Here is a 17,253-nt window from a genome sequence, read left to right as displayed (position 1 = left end):
AATTTAGTAACCATTGGTGGCTAGAGAATGTACCAGTATGTTTGCATGCGTTTGAAATTTAGAAAAATATAAAATGTTATGTCAAGCTAATTGAGAATGGAAAATATGCAAAAATAACCTTCAAATCATATGAAATAATAAGAGAAGCAATTAAAGACAACTTAATGGCTATAAAAATTCCCCCCCTTTTTTTTTTTCCATTTGTGTGGCTGAATTGGTCGAACCCTTTTTGAAATTGTACCAAAGTGATAAAACATTTGTTCCTTTTTTTTTGCTTTTGATTTACACAAATTTTTACACAAAAGCAACTTTTGCATCATTTAAAAATTATAAAAGAAGAGTACAAACTAAAAATCAGTTCATCACTGAAATATTTATGTAACTTTGATTTTTCTGAGTAAGGTAATGTTAATGAAATAAGCAAAATTAGTTTAGGATTTAGGGCCGATAAGCTCTTGCAAGAACTATATGCTAAAAAAGAAATAATGGATAAAGATTATCTTTTTCTTAAACATGACTCATAAACTTTTATTTTAAAGCTACTTGAAAGCTGATGTAGTAATGCCCAGTTAATTATTTACTAATTCTAAATGCTGTTTCTATGAATCTAAAGTATATGGCGCAAAACAGCACAAAAGCCTATGAGAAAATATAAAGTATATTGATGCATTTTGTTCCAGAAAGATCACATTGCAGCCGAAGAATGCGGTAACGTTCTTTTGGAATATTTCGATTTCATAGAAATTGTTATCGAGCCATATGTTACAGAATTTAAAACCTATGATTTTGGGGGGAAAAAAAAGAAAAGAAAAGAAAAAAGAGATTAGATACTTTTTTGCACACATTCATTAACAAAAAATTCTTTAAGTTATGGGAAACATTTAAAATGATATTTATTATTTCGTATGGGCAAGCCTCTGTTGAATGAGGATTTAGTATCAATAAAAATATAGAAACAGAAAAATCTGGGGAAAAATTCATACATTTCCCAGTATATAGTTAGTGATTATGGGAAACATGCTGCTGATGAGATTCGCTATGTATCAGTTACGAAAGAGATGAGAGTGGTAACTTCATCAGCTCATTCAAAGTATTGGTTATATTTTGAAGGGCAGAAGAAAAAAAATCAAGATTAAAAAAAAAGCAGAATCAACAGATCAACTTATTTCTCTTAAAGGAACAAAAAAAAAAAAAAAACTCTGTTAGAAAGAGAAGTGCTTGAAAATAAAGCAAATGAACTTGCTGAAAAGGTTAAAGTTGTAAAAGACTTGAATCTTTTAAATAAATCTAATGAAATGTTAAAAACTATTTGAGAAGAACAAACCCTGTTTAGAGAACTGGATTCAGACAAAAAAGTCAAAAAGAAAAATATTACTCATTAATAAGCATATTTTTTTTCTTTTTTTATGCTGTAAATTATTTTTTGTGAATATAAAAAATATGGCTTATTAATATTTATGTTCTCTATTTTGAACTGAAATTTCATCATTAAATCTAGTAATATAGTTTTGCAAATTTTTTTTTCTCTCATTGTAATCTAGTTTTGTAAATTGAACTGTTATTAAAAATTTAAAAAAATTGTAATTGTTTTCCATGGTTGAGTAATGTTTATTCTCTCTTAATAAATACTGAATTTCTCATGTTTTAAATTGCAAGATAAGGCTAATTTTTCTTTTAAGGTTATGCAATTGTGTATATACAGGGTGCGGCAGGGAAACTACCTTATTTTAAAAATGAATAGCACAAATAGTATAAGCAATGTCAGTTTAATTTTTTTTCCAAGTTATAGAAAGACATTCAAAGTTTTTTTTTATTACGATTTAAAAATAATATTAAGCTGGCCTCCGTTCTGGTCAATGCATTGAGATAGTCGAGTTCTATACCAGTCTATGCTGGTAAAAATTGAAATTTCTTTCAATTTTTACCAGCATATGAATGGATATGTTGTCGATAGCAGCTTTAATATTGTTCTTCACTTGAGCCAGGGTCTTTGGACGTTAGAGATTTTAGATAGCCCCACAAAACGAAATCACACGGGCTAAATCAGGTGAGCGTGCTGGCCACTGACAATCGCCTCGTAAGGAGATAAGGCATCCAGAGAAATGTTCTCCAAAAATTCATGGTCCAATTATGCCTATTCTGGACAATGCACACCAAATAGTCACATGTTCTGTATGGAAGGGGCTGCTCATGAAATTCTCGGGGATTCAAGCGACTCCATTAACGCATGTTTTGCTTAAAGCATGCTGCAGCTGGAAAGATGAAAATGAGTCTCATTGCCAAAGAACACAAGGGCATCATAGGGCATATTGTCAAGAACAGCTTTGCATGCATTTTTTTTGTGAAAGAAAAATGGCGTGGATTAAGTTTTCGCACCTTTGCCAATTTATATGGATGAAAATGCAGTACGTTGAAAAGTATGACTCCATGGAGAGAACACGTGCTCCTCTCTCATCCACTTCATGATCGGTACTAAACTTACATGACATAAAACTTTAGATACCGCTCTTTTCAATGAGTGCCACCCCACCCTTCTTGGAATAAATATCGCTAGACGGTGCACATTTCAAATGAGAAAGTTTTCCTGCCGTACCCTGTATCTAATTAGACAGGTGTTTATTTCCTTAAAATGTACTTGAAAATTGCTTATAGGTGCTTATTTTTTTAAGTAAAATGTGACTACTAACCTTTTAATATTTATTCAAAAGCAAAAAATGGAGGTTTAATATTTAAGTATGTAAAAAGTGTTCTTCTCTGTTTTGCTATAATAATTTTTGCTTATATTGCAACATGCAATAAATTAATAAAAAATATTTCAGGTATGCCATTTTGTAGTAAACTATTAAAATATTCTAATATCAGGTTATCTTTTGTGATTGCATATGGGTTCTATGTGCGAAAATATGTACAGACGTGTTGACGTGCATATTTCAAATATTCCATGTTATGACGTGACGTGAGTGGCACACAAATGGCTGGTCACCTTGCGTTCAGACCTCCTTTGTGAAGCCTTCTATGAGCAGCTGATGTTGACACCAACCTTCCAGTGACTGCAGCAAGGGAGGATCTGAGTTGAGGTTTTATGCCTTCGTGTGCATAACAACAAATATCAGTCATCGGCACTCAGGGTGGCAGCTGACCATCCTTGGCTGAAACTTCTGGATGCCATATCTGTGATTAGAAAAAAGTCTATGAATCACAGAAGGACTCACATTAAACCATTTGGCCACTTCTGTCTGACTTTGTTCTTCTTCCAGTCTACCAATAGCTCTCCATCGCAGTTCTTCGAACAAATGATGCCTGGATGTCATTGTTACAAATTGGCTATCCCAGATTCCTTATCTCACAATGAAATTGGCAGGCTTGCTCTTAACCCTTAAATGCATGTTGTTCCATTTGGATACATACTCATATTTAGTCATGTAAATCAAATGAAAATGCAAATTTTAGCTTACTGCGTAGTGTAACCAATTAGATACATACCATTTATGAATGTTGTTCCTGCCAAAAATAGCTCGAACTTATTTAATGATACTTAACTTCAGTAAGTGGACTGTAATATTAACAACAACAAATTTATTTTAACAAAAACAACATTATTTAATACTAGCACACGCATGTGCTTATAGTTACCTATGTAACTTAGCTAAGAGCGAGCAACCATATGCTCTTACATCAAGTCAGAAATCATACATACTAATAAGGCAAAAACGAAAATAACTTTAGGGTTACACTAAAGCCAAACTCTGCTTGGCGTAAAATAATGCTGCCAAGCAATACTCTTTCAGACACCGAACAAATGTAATGTTGAAAGTTTTAGTGTGGTGTAAGGATCATTATTGTAAGTTGATGTGTAGGGTGTGGATATCATTTGTGTTTGTTGTTATTTTTATGTATACAAAGTTTTAAAATTGGTTGAACAAGTTTATAAGGTATGTATTATTGCATAAAATCGTTATTGCACATTTGCCTATCATATTTTTTTGCATTATGTAGCCATTTGGCAACAGTAATATTCTTTAAAAAATTGGAATACTTAGTTAGGATTTTTTTTTTTTTTTTTTTTTTTTTTTTTTTTGTATTTTTTGTATTTTATTTGATATCAGTTGTAATGTATTTTTGACTTGAACTAATAAAATAAAAATAAAAATTCATGCATTTAAGAACTAAACATGCAAATTATCCTGATGACTTATTCTGATTACAGCACCACTAATTTGCATACAGCAGTTTTACTCAACTGTTGACAACATATTCAATTTTTATACCAATTGGCTTATTTTTGAATGAGTTATCACATTTTTTGTGATATTTTCCTTAATTTTTTGGAAGCCAATGTATTACATAATTAATGCAGTGTAATTTTTTATGCCTTTTGTCTTTAGCTTTTTTTTTTCCTTTAGTAATGAATTTTTTAATGTAAATTTTCATGGGTGCAAAAAAATATGTATGAATGAACACACCATGGAAAAATGCACTGTTAAAAATTTATACATTTTTTATTCCAGTATTGAGGTTAGAGGATATTTGTTATTACAGTATTTGAATTATGTTTTGAAATTTACTTTTACTGAATGGTTTATGCTATTTAAAAACATGGTCCTTTTTGATAAAAAAGTTCATCATGTTACTCAAATTCAGTGACTTATTTTGATTACTTTTTTCATTTTCATTTTATTTAGCCACCTATTTTTTCACAATACTTTTAACAGTTGACAAATTTCTTCACGTATCAAATTTCTACTCCTTGACTATTTTAGAAAAGTAAAGTACATTATTTTGGGAGAGGATAAGGTACACCATAGAGAAGTGTCTGTTTCCAATGAAATTGAACATATGTGAGCCTTATACATAGATAATAAAATTATTACAATTTGAAGTCCTAGAGCTATTTAATAACTAGTAGTTGCATCTTAAATGTCACAAGTAGTAATCTGTGAAACCTCTGCTGCCTGTGATGCATCTGTTTTATAGCAAGATAAGAAATGATACTATTTATTATACCATTTTAATTTTGCCAGTATTTCTTCAAATCTTACTTGAGATCTTTGATATTCATTGGTGCTTATACTTGATGGCTTAGTATGTTTCATACATGTTCCACTGATGAAAGATCAGGTCACCTTTCTGGATAAGGAGAAGTTGAAATAGCACAGAGACACTCCTGAAACATGTGAGCTGTACAGAACTGAAAATTATTCTGTGTAAAAAAAAGGCATCATTGTGGCATGCTGTGAAAGAAACACAATTGGTTGCAGTATTTTATCAATATACTTTTGTGCATATATAACTACTAGGGATAACTTTCTCTCATAAAAGATGTTACCCCACATCATTACACCTAGACTATTGCTCTTATGCTTTTGCTGAATAAGGACTGCTTGGAAGCTCTGACCCGATCTCTTTCATATGCTGATATAATGATCGTTTGTCTCAAGATTGAAAGAGGATTCATCGCGGAAAAGACAGTGCAGTTATATTGAGTAGTCGAAAACGATGCTCAGGCACAAAACCATTCCAAAAAGTATTGTTAATTTTGGATTGATCAAAGAAAGACCTCTTAAAAGGTGGCCCTGAATCAGGCAAGCATTGTGAAAGGGTAGAAGTTATTACAGTTGGTATGGAAGACGATATAACAGATTGTATCATGGATGATGATGATGCTAACACAGTTGAGGCTTATGGTACAGTCAGCTGATCTTTGCTTGATTTAGCAGCTTGGCCTACCAGAGTTTTAATTTCATCAGTGCATTATTTGTAGCAGCATTTTTGTGTGGCCAAGGGAGGATTTGTTGCTCAACATGACCAGCTATCTCCATTAACCCTCTAAGCGGCCCGTGTTTTTGGATCTGTATGAAGACCTGTATTTGAAGAGCCTTTACTAGCTAAATATGTATATTTACCTATTTTAGTCTTTTTTTTCATAAACTTACATTCATTAAGATAGTATTAATATTATTAATGAAAGTAAGAAAGCAAAATATCTTTACTCTCTGAGTGGTACGGGTCTTTAGATCTGTGATGAAAACCTGTATTTATGCAGCATTTATTAGCTAAATTTATACAATTACTTATTTTAGCCTCTATTTTCATTAACTTACATTCATTAAGATTACATTTACATTATTAAAGAAAGTAAGAAAGCAAAATATCTTAAGCTAATATATAACAAGTGACAAAAAAGTCTCATGACCAGATATAGCTGATCATGGCACTCAGAGAGGTAAACATACAGCATTTGGTCCCTTTCAAAATTATCAAATTATGTGTAAGATCTTCATGTATGTTATTGCTAGTAATTTGTAAATGATACTCTAAGGTGGCATTAGATACTTTATAGGATGCTAGTTGCACAGTAGAAATGCATTCTGTGATTAAAGTTGACATGTAGTATACTAGTAGCTTGTTATAAAACTTAAAACCTTTTAGGAAACAAAGTAAAAGTATTAACTTTCCAAGTAAAATAAAAACTTTCTGTGGCAAAATAGCTTGGGTTATGGAGGGAATAAAGCATTTTATGGGCATTGATATCCCCACCTGGTATTAAAATATCAAGTACTGCATAAAATGCACCAGCAGATCTGTTCGAGGGTTAAAAACATTTTTGCAAAATTAGGCTGCTTTTAGAAGTTGGCATGCAAAGTATGATTTCTGTTAATGATCTTGTTTTCTCTAACAGGACTGGCCTATCAAAGGAGGCTCTGTTATACCTGATGATAATCCAGTCAATAATCTTTTAGTCACTGGTCATGAAAATGGTTGTGTGAAAATCTGGAAAGCTACACTAACTTCATTACAACTTATTTATTCATTTCATACTTCGCAAGTTTTTGTTACTTACGATGGAGAAGAAGAAAAAGATGATGATGATAATGAAGAGTGGCCACCTTTCCGTAAAGTACGTATGTACGAGCTTACATGTTTTGTATAGTCAGCATATTTAACTCATTGAATATTTTTTCTCCTTCTTCTAAAGGGAAATAGGCATTAAATGCTTTAATTTCTGAAATTTTTATCTCAGTTGTTTTCCTTCTCAGAGTAAGTAAAATAAACTTTTCTTTTCTGTTTTGTATCGTAAGTCGCTATAGTTGATACTACATTCTTTTTATTAGAATTTATTTATTTCTTTTTTTTAAATATCACACATGCACAGATGGTAAATTGGTGTGTTAAGGGTCATAAGGGAAAATATATTATGAAAGAAAGTTGTTTTTATGTCTTGTTCAATACAGTCAAAAGTCTGTAATCCGGACGTCCATAATCCGGACCTCAAGGCTACAAACTTGCTGCGCATGTGTCAACGCATAGTGCATTTTTGCATGCACATAATACCTTTACGCATGTGCATATGTGTTTACACGTGTGCATTTAATGTATAACGGATGGTATAAGCTAAGCTAAAATCATGTAATTGTCTATTTCAGTTAATGCAGATTACGTTGTTCCTTAATCTTGTAATTGGATCCGGCATATTATTTTTTGCGGACTGTTAGAGCAATTTTATAAAAGGTAAGCTTGAACTTTCAATTATGTCAAAAAGAATTTTCGATTCTGGAGCTGCAAAGCGAAGGATACTGAAATTCAAAGGATCTACATAGCGAAAGCATTTTTCGATGTCCATCAAACAAAAAGTGGATTTACTGCAAAAAATGGATAAAGCGTATCCTTTGTTTCTCTAAACATTCCAAAATCTGTTTATCAATTTCATGCTGCTCTGTGGGGAAGGGACGACGCGGCGCGCAATGAATTGGAAGTTGATCTGTCAGCACTATCCTCATCTTCGGGGCAGATGTTTTTATTTTATTCAGCTTATAATTCCTTACTAAATGTAGTATTTCATCTCAATGTACTCCGTCTTTGATATAATTTAAATCAAATTCCTCATCATTATGAATATCATGAATACACATCAAATAGTTTTCTGGTTGCAATTTTCTAATTTCAACTATGCGTAGTGTATGCTTGATGCTTTACTCATGCGCGCATTAAAAGAAATGTTTAATAAAGTAAACAAATAAATATTAAGCTTTTTTTTTTTTTGTAAATTTTGATACCCTTTAGATCATAATTGCTCTGTATTTCATAAATTACAGTTTCATATTTTTAATTGTATAATTTCTGCATGCCATCTTACCAGATTTAAATTGATTATCTATAATCCGCAAAAACCAATAATCCGGAATTTCTGAAGTCCTGACGAATCCGCATTAAAGACTTTTGACTGTATCAGTATGTCAAGAATGAAAAGTAGAGTGGAGCTACACAAAGAAAATTCATCTTTTCTTTACTGTAAGTCGGTAGTTACCAAAATGTGTACATAGTACCAAAATGGAGACAAATTACATGGGCCTTGCAGAGTTGCCAACTCTCCCGATTTTTTACCGTTCTCCTGCCAGCCCGATTTACAACATATTTCTCCCGACTTTCTCTTATTCTTAAATTTTCTCATGAATTTTATGTAGCTTGACTTAAAAGTGATTTGAGGTGTCTGAAAGAACCTGCAATTTTAGACTGCATAGAAAACCAATGTAGTTTTATCAGTGATAAATTATGGCGCGCTTCTGCTTTGTGAATGAGAGCATATGTCTGAAAACATCATGTTCCATTTCTCCAATGAGCATGGAGTGCCACTCCAATGAGCATCTGGCACATATTACCCAATGAGCACAAACAAGATTGAAATTATTTTTTCGTTCATCTTGTCGCTAACCTGTGTGAACATTCATGCTTTCGAGAAATAGTTTAAGAAATTGCAATATTTTATATTAGTTATGTCAGTAAAAAAGGTAACATACTCATGTACTTTTCAAAAATCGTACACAGATGACTTTCCTTCTAATACAGTACAAAGTCCGTAATCCGGACTCGTGCGATTCCGGATTAGGCGTTTTTCCGGATTATAGATCATCAATTTAAATCTGGTAAGATGACATGCAGAAATTATTCAATTAACAGGGTTGCCACGCTACCTGGAAAACCGGAAAAAGTCAGGGAATTCGGAAATTGACCAAAAAATTCAGGGAAAAGTCAGGGAATTTAAGTGTTTTAGTCAAAATCTGGAAAAGTCAGGGAATTTCATACAACGATCCCGCCAAAAAAGGCGAGTTTTGCACCGACGTCGGAAGAGATCACTTTTTTGGCGAATCACGTGAGTGTCATTCGGGCAGCTGGCATAGAGCCAATTTTCGCAGCTCCAATTTGATTGTCTTTTTAGAAAGGCAAAGCAAGTTTCCCGCAACTTTTGGTTTCCAGTATCCTCGAGAATCGCATGTGCAGTGCATGAACTAAAGAAAGTACCTGTTCTCGTATAAAACAAAATGGGTTTAATCCTAGTATACGGTACCATGAAGGTTAGAATAAAAAAATATGTATTGTAAAAAAGGAAAACCTCTCTGAAACAGACGTGGCTCCGTTCCATCATAGCGGGAAACAGCTGTACATGCGCCAAAGCTCGAAACCGGTGTCGAAGTTCGAAGGTCACGTTATCAAGAGTTCATAAAATGAATGTCGTTTAAAATTTCTTTAAAGGAAAAGAAAATATTTTTTGGCGCAAGTAAATTAATTCATGGATTAGTTATTTTGAGGGGGGGGGAAATCTACGAAAATCCGCTTTTAAAATTATTGCGAAAAATCCAAGAAAAAACGTTCTTTGATAAAACGTTTCTTGGATTTTTCGCAATAATTTAAAAACGGATTTTCGTAGTTTTCTTTTTTTGTCAAAGAACATTTCTTCTTTACACGTGTTTCTCAATTTCCTGTACACATCGCGGAGAATGAAATTCTGGCCACCAGATTCCGTCGCCAAATCCCTTGGCAAATTTTCCCTCCGCTTTTTACATAGACGTTCTTTGGTTAGAATAATCTCCATGTATGTACAGAGGGATTTGGCGACATGATGATGAGCTGTAAATGGGTTATTTTGTTCTTGGCGACAATTTTCAAAATCATGCGAAGGCCGTATCGTATACTAGGATTTTACCGCAAAATCTTTTTTTTTTTTTTTTTTTTCTTTCTTTTCTTTTTTATAAATACCTTGTCATTTTGCAGTAAAATAAAAAAATAGTAATCAATCATCTAGGATAACCATGTAATATAACTATATTCGCTAAAATATCGTTGATTATTCTAATTAAATTTTTAAGTAATTATCTTTATTTTTATGTTATTCATATCATTTAATGTTGCTTCTTCCCTCTAAATTTATTTATCATTAGTAAATAATATTTCCAAATTTCAGGAAATTTTCTCTGGCATAATCCTGAAATTAATTCTAACAGTATGATGACATCACGAAATTTAATGCACATATTTTTTCTTTATGTATGCTGCGAAATAAATATAAAATACCTCAATTTAGTAAAAAAATATCATTAAATAGATTTCTTTCTTTCGTTTAGCTGCAGAATGTCTGCAAAAAAAGCCTTATTTTATTCCAGATTTGGCAGATTCTAATCTCAATCTTCAGTGGAGAAAACAACTCCTATTATAATAATACATTTGTGTTTTCAAGTGTTAAGGTGCCTTTTAAGAATACACCTCACACAAATTAAATTTACCTAAAATCTAACCTAACTTTTAGCATTGCGTCGTGATTTATAAGAACCGGAATAGCCTCGTGTTAAACTGGGGATGATCATGAATAATAATTAAATAAAACGTACAGTTGTTATCTAATGTATATATCTTAAATTTTATTAAGTTTTTTTAAGCAGAAAAGTAAACAAAATTATCAAACGAAGTGTACCAAGAATAATTAAGAATAAATGTCCTCTGGGATTTATTGAATAATTAAGTGAATTTGCTACACAGTACAAGTAATACCATAATTAATTTACCTCTTAGCACAACCAATGTACATTACGCGGATAGACTGGAATTTTCTCGAAACATACCTGGAAAACCTGGAAAAGTCAGGGAATTTCATTCTTCTGTTTGAGTGGCAACCCTGAATTAAAAATATGAAACCATAATTTATGAAATAAAGAGCAATTATGATCTAAAGGGTATCAAAATTTACAAAAAAAAGCTTAATATTTATTTGTTTACCTTATTAAACATTTCTTTCAATGTAAGTTGTTTAAGTTGCTTCATTTTTTATGCTAATACTTTTACTTTAATTCTATAAACAGACATAATTTCTTGTTCAGTTACAAAGTTCCACTGTTAAAGTCCTGTAATTGCTGTGTCGAGAATACCGACTAACTTGTCAATCAAAATTTTTTTGTTTTCATTAACCTCTCTGTTACTTTCTATCGGAAGCGTGCATGGGTAAACATTTTACGCGCATGCATAAGTTTGTGGCTTTGAGGTCCAGATTATAGATCATTCCGGATAATGGATGTCTGGATTACGGACTTTGCACTGTACTTGCTAAAGAAAATATAATGCATTTGCAATGTGTACTGTTTGTCATTGTAATTTTTTTTATTTCGCACAGTGGAAGGGCCGATGTTCTCAAACACGTTCGTACACAAAAACACAAGGACAATACGAGTTCTATTGAAGAAAATGAAAAGTTAATTTTTTTCTGTGGAAACAAAGGACCAAAAAGTTATTAATGCAGAATGTTCTGTTTGCATTTAAGAATTAGTAACTGAACTTTCAGATATTAATTGGTAACGATTTGAAGGTAATTCATTATTAAAAATATATTTTTGTCGTTGAAAGTAAATTTCCCGATTTCTAAAAAAGTTCTGATTTTTGAGAGTCGTAGGTTGGCAAGTATGGCCTCGTAAAGTTTTGAAGTGATCTATTTTTTATGTATTATTAAACAGTTCAATAATATTAGTACACATTTTTTTGAATTATTAATAACAGATGCCTACTTAAAATTGTAAATTAAATTATAATTATTAAATGATTTTATCCATTATGTCTAGTTCTTTATTCACATTTTATTATTACATTATTTTCATTTAGGAATTTCCTTTTTCTTTTCCCTGAACAAGATATACATGTAGATTGTAAGGCTGAATAGCTTGGGAAACTCTGCTATAAACAAATAATCCAATTCAATTCCAGTCGAACAGCACTAATTAACGCTGTAATTGTTAATGAAAAGTATCTTAGTTTTTAAAAGGTTTTGTACCTTCTAACATGAAATGAATTACTTAATCATCTTAATAAGGAGATTTTGTGAGTTAATTGAGCATGGCAAAGCATACGATATCTGCCTGACAAAGGCATGCTTTCATATGGAATTTTCTAGAAAAAATAGGCTTATATTTGCAATACACTTATGTAAATCCACTAGAATGCTTACACACAGTGGTAAGCTGTAGTGGGACTTGTGTGATTCTTTTGTTAAATCTGCTCCTAATTTCTAAATCCATCATTCTTTTTGACTGCCAGTTTATTTATTCAATGAAAAACACATGTTAATCAATGAACTTTGTTTATCTGAACGAACTTTAAACTCAAGGAACAATATTTTTGTGACAAGATTTTTGACTATGCAAATTATTTTAGACTTAGCAACATTATTGTTAAATGGAAAAACTTTAAGACAAATTAATCCTAAACTTTATGTAAAAACGTTTTTGAAAAATTATCTCTTGGCTTAGATTCTCCTAAGATCAACTGATATCAAAGAAATAATGTATGGTAGCTCGTGCTGCATAAATTTATTTGCTATTTTAATTCTGCAATATTTTGTAATGCTTATTGTTCTGTAAATTTAAATTAAAAAAAATTAAGATATTTTCATGTTTATTTATAACTTTGTATTCTGTTTTTCTAAGAAGGGAAGCATTTAATTACATTTAGGTTTAGGTTAATTGATTAAGGCAAATCAACTCAAGGGCTATCTGTCTATAGGGAGGGATGCCTCTGTGGAGGACTTTTTTAAGGAGAAAAGCTAATTTTTAATTTATACATATTGAAAAACCAACCATGCAGCCAGCCTATTCGCCAGAACTCGATCCCAGGTTGAGCTACCAGAGTTCAGTGACTTTCCCACACATTTAATTACACTCTGATACTTTGTTTTCATAAGATAAATTATGAGCCCCTTGCTAATATTTTCATAGGTCACTCCAGCTTAAACAGCTAGCCCATTTACCCAGTTTAAAATTGTTAATGAATTACCCGGTTGATCATTCCAATCATTGGTTTTTATTGACTTGAATACAGCGACTCTAAGTAAAGTGGGAAATGTTTTTCATAAATATAAAAGCTATGATAAACCTGTTTCTAAGTAATAATTTTAAAATGTAGTTCTGATTGTTGTTTAAAGTTCATTTTAAAAGATTTTTTAATTATGAATATAAATTACAGTAGATTACGAAGAACTGCAGAATATAAAGGTAATAACATATACGTATCTGTAATTATGGGGATAAGTATCTCTTATGTCTGCAATAGAGCATTTTCTTTCTAGGAAACATATTTAAATAGAATAATTATAGGGTTTTACTTGACTCGGTAAAAGTCAATTAAGCAGTTCAAAAACCCTAACAGCTGTGAAGCAAATTATTGCTAAGCCTGAAGTAACTTCAAAGTGAGGTGAAAGTTTTAAATAAACCTTTTTATTTAAATGGAATTTCAAACATAAATTCACTTTCTTGTGCTAACAAACTCAACCACAGCTCATGGTGATGTAATTAAATAGAATAGTCAGTTTCAAGTGAAAACATGAAATAGTAGCCAAAGACTACACAAATTTAATGTGCTCTAAGCTGGCTCAGTAACTAGGTGTATCAGAATCAAGTGTCAGCAGCGCCATATAATGCAAAGCTGAATAATTACAACTTATCAGAGCTCGCAGGAACTAAACTTAACATGCTCACGTAAGCCAGAAACACGCTCTATCTTTTAAACCCAAAACCTCAGCTTAAATACTAGCTACACTCATTAACATTCTGGTGAGGAATGTGGAAAGGAGAAATTATCCAAATCATAAAAATTTCAATTAGATCCAAATCGTAAAAATTTCGTTAATTTAAATAATAATAACTGTATATCTTTAAATATTTTTTCTTCTCATATATATTAGAACAGATTAACTATTATCTTCTCATCGATTATTGGTATCTGTTCTCATCAACAAATGATAACGTCCTGGGTTTGGATCCCATTCCGATTCTTTAATATGATTAATGAAATTTTCCCAAATATCAGCAATAATTCATTTCTTTTATTCTTTCATATTATAATAGTTAATTGCTTATCAGTACAGAAACTGAACTAGTTAAAAAGAAGCTTTGTAATAATTTAATACATAAGCATCAATAATAAACTGTTTTTACTAATAGTTTCTACAAATATTTACATCATTAATGAAATTAATGAAAATCACCTGAAAGCAAAGTAGGATTTGCATTAGAGAATTATTGTTTAAAATAAAGCCTTTGTTGTTCTGAATAATATAAAAATAATTTTAATATTAAATACAATAATCTCGTAAGATGGTTTTGCAGTTAGAAAAACAAAAGTGTAACTCATAGTATTTTGATTAACCTTTCTTTCCTTCATATAACTGCTGAATATCAGTGTGTCATACATTTGATCAAAAGCATTTCCTATAATTACTTTATAATTAAGTCATCCTAACAGCAGCTCCCTTAATTTTGAATTGCAACTTTTTATTTTTGGACAAGTTCTGAGGATAATTTAATCTACCTCTAAACAATGAGGTTATTTTGAAGCACTGTGACATGACAATGCTTATTTATAATAATCTTAGCATCCCTAAGAATCATTTTATGGATTTTCATATCGATTTTTTCCTTCAGGTGTTAAAAGCTGCAAGTGATAAATATGAGTAATGTATATGTACAACATACTGTAAATGAAAATGAACCCCAAAAAGTGCAAATCGACTTCTGTTGAACTCTACAGAGGTGTGTATCAGAAGGAAAATGACAATTAAAATTGATTAAAATTGCAATGTTGAAAGCCATTTTCAGTTAAGAGCATTTTTCAGTTACTCAGATACTTCATATTCATATAACATAAGCATTCAAAATACAAAACTGGAAATACATTTACATTACAAATCCATTGATGTAACAAGTAATGTGTCTTTCTACTCTTATGCATTTGAAATAAAGATGTATTTTGTAGAGATATTTGGACATTTGGTTGGCAGGAGTACAAGAAAAATGAGTAATACCCTCACCAGGACTCGAACCTGAACCTCTCGAACACGAACTAAATGTGCTATCGTAATGCCATGAAGGCATGCTGGAAGGAGGGAAAAATACCTTTTATACTGGCTCTTTTAAAGGGGGACTAGAGATTAGGAGACCCAATTACCAAATCCTAGTGGTGACGAATTATTGCCCACAGCCTTTTAGTTCGGGCGCCAGTGTTTAGGTTTTTTTGAAGCAGGAGACATGAAAAAAGTGCAGTGCCCTCATCAAGACTCGAACCTGCACTTCTTGAATATGCTCCGAGTGTGCTACTGTTACACTATGAAGGCATGCTGGAGGGAGGGGAGAAAATACCTTATAATTTCACTTATCTTTCAAAATCTATTTTCGTACAAAATTGAATTCGTTCAAAAAATTAAATTTTCTGTATTTTCCTCTTTATAAAACTGAATGCAGAAAAGTTTTATGTTTAAATGGTCTACACATTTTTTGACATTTTCGAAAACAGTCTTCCCTTTCTCTTGTGTCCCCATGTTCCTCATTTCCTTTATAAATTAATGACTTGACCACAGCTGAACAGTAGACACAGAGGGGTATTTTATGCACCTGATGTTGAGATACTTAAAAGCCATCAGTTTTCTTTTTCTTAAATTTTATAAACCTCTTCTAGCCACCTTGAAGGTGATTAATACGCCACCTTTTAAATTAATGCGAAATTTCAACATTCTGAGGTACTCATTCTTAAAAGGGAGAAATTCACAATAAAGTTTTTTTTTTTTTTTTTTTTTTTTTTATTGATCTGTAGACACCTGTCTTCTGGAGTGTGGTGCAATTTTTTTTTTTTTTTGTTTGTTTGTTTGTTTTGGTATATTTTTTATTACTGTTTCATGTTACTAGAACTGATAGGTAAAACAGAAAGATATCGTAGTCTTTAAACTACAAAGATAAACTGAAATATCTACACATTTTATGTAGTACTTGTGTATCAATGCAGGAAATCAGTCAGTGATTTTCACAAGAAATAAGTCTAAAGAAAATCCATACTGCAAAAGCGAGATAAGAGAAAGTAAGAAATGAAAATGGTATGAAAAAGAACTCTTCAGATGAAATGTTTTAAGGTGTATGTGTTACCATGAAAGACCGAAACTGGAGAATGTCGACTTTCACCGGAGAATGTCAACATTCACCAAATACGTCGGTGAAAGATCGAATATTTCATTTGAATGTACTTGTACATTTGGACCCTCACTGGTGTATGTCGACAATCACAGATATGCTCTGGTGTAGGTTGAAAAGAGAGGAGTCTATGTACATGCTGTCATTGCAAAAGAAAGTATTCCACAAATAAATGCAGTTGTAAAAGCAAGGGCCTCTTGTGCAATTCAAAGTGCCATATAATAGTTTACGTTGTTGCAATAAATAAGATTTGAATCACATAATGTAGTAAGTTTTTAGCTTTTATTATTTTCGTTCCTCATTTTGAATGTACTGTGTGTTTTAAGTTCTTATTTTAAGTTTCAAGTGCGTTTTTTCGTGACTCAATTACACAGAATAAAATATAATATTGTTATATGTTCAACATTCACCATTAGTACATGGTGAATGTCGACATTGACTGGTGTAAGTCAGAAATAAGAGTATTTGGAAAATATTTCAGACATACACCAAGCGATTAGGTGAATGTTGACATTCACCGGTGAAAGTCGACATTCTCCAGATTTTGGTGATTCACCGTAACATATATACCAAAATTAAAAAATTTGATGTGGGCACCACATGACTTCCTTGTATGACCTATTAAATTATACACATTTTTTGCTGCATTTCAACTTATTTCCTTTAACTTCATTAGATATATAGTTCTCATTCAGTTTATTCAATTCTCGCTTCACAACAAAGCAGAAATACACAAAAACTCAAAACATCTTTATTAAAAATTGAAAAATGTGGAGAAATATAAAACACCAGAACAGTTAAAAAAAATTTACAATTAGAGTTTCTATGCAAAACAAGCAATTTGCCGATGGGCAAGAAGGGAGTTTTTTCGGTGCACAGAATTGAAATTTTAATTTTGGTCCCACTTGGCAAAAAGACACTGAAGGTGCAGAAACTGACTTAATTCACTGTTCTGCTAAGTTTCAAATGTAAACAAATGGCTTCA

The 17,253-nt window shown here is 31.7% G+C and overlaps 1 protein-coding gene across 6 annotated transcripts in view; it reads left to right on the top strand.

Moving 5' to 3' along the window:
* The window catches only part of LOC118200960 (lethal(2) giant larvae protein homolog 1-like), a 280,707-nt gene that overhangs the window by 126,809 nt on the left and 136,645 nt on the right, over positions 1-17,253 (top strand). For all 6 annotated transcript variants that reach the window (XR_015040817.1, XR_015040816.1, XM_085815717.1 and 3 more), the window contains exon 12: positions 6,680-6,898. Coding sequence is in view for 4 of the 6 variants with exons in the window: in XM_085815717.1 (XP_085671843.1) it covers positions 6,680-6,898 (219 nt within the window). In the remaining 2 variants the exon portion in view is untranslated. The remainder of the gene's footprint in view (positions 1-6,679; positions 6,899-17,253) is intronic.

This window comes from Stegodyphus dumicola, chromosome 4 (assembly GCF_044657685.1).
Source record: "Stegodyphus dumicola isolate Sdum_Otavi_A_Nest chromosome 4, ASM4465768v1".
Lineage (NCBI taxonomy): Eukaryota > Metazoa > Arthropoda > Arachnida > Araneae > Eresidae > Stegodyphus > Stegodyphus dumicola.
This window is presented reverse-complemented; position numbering and strand designations above follow the sequence as displayed.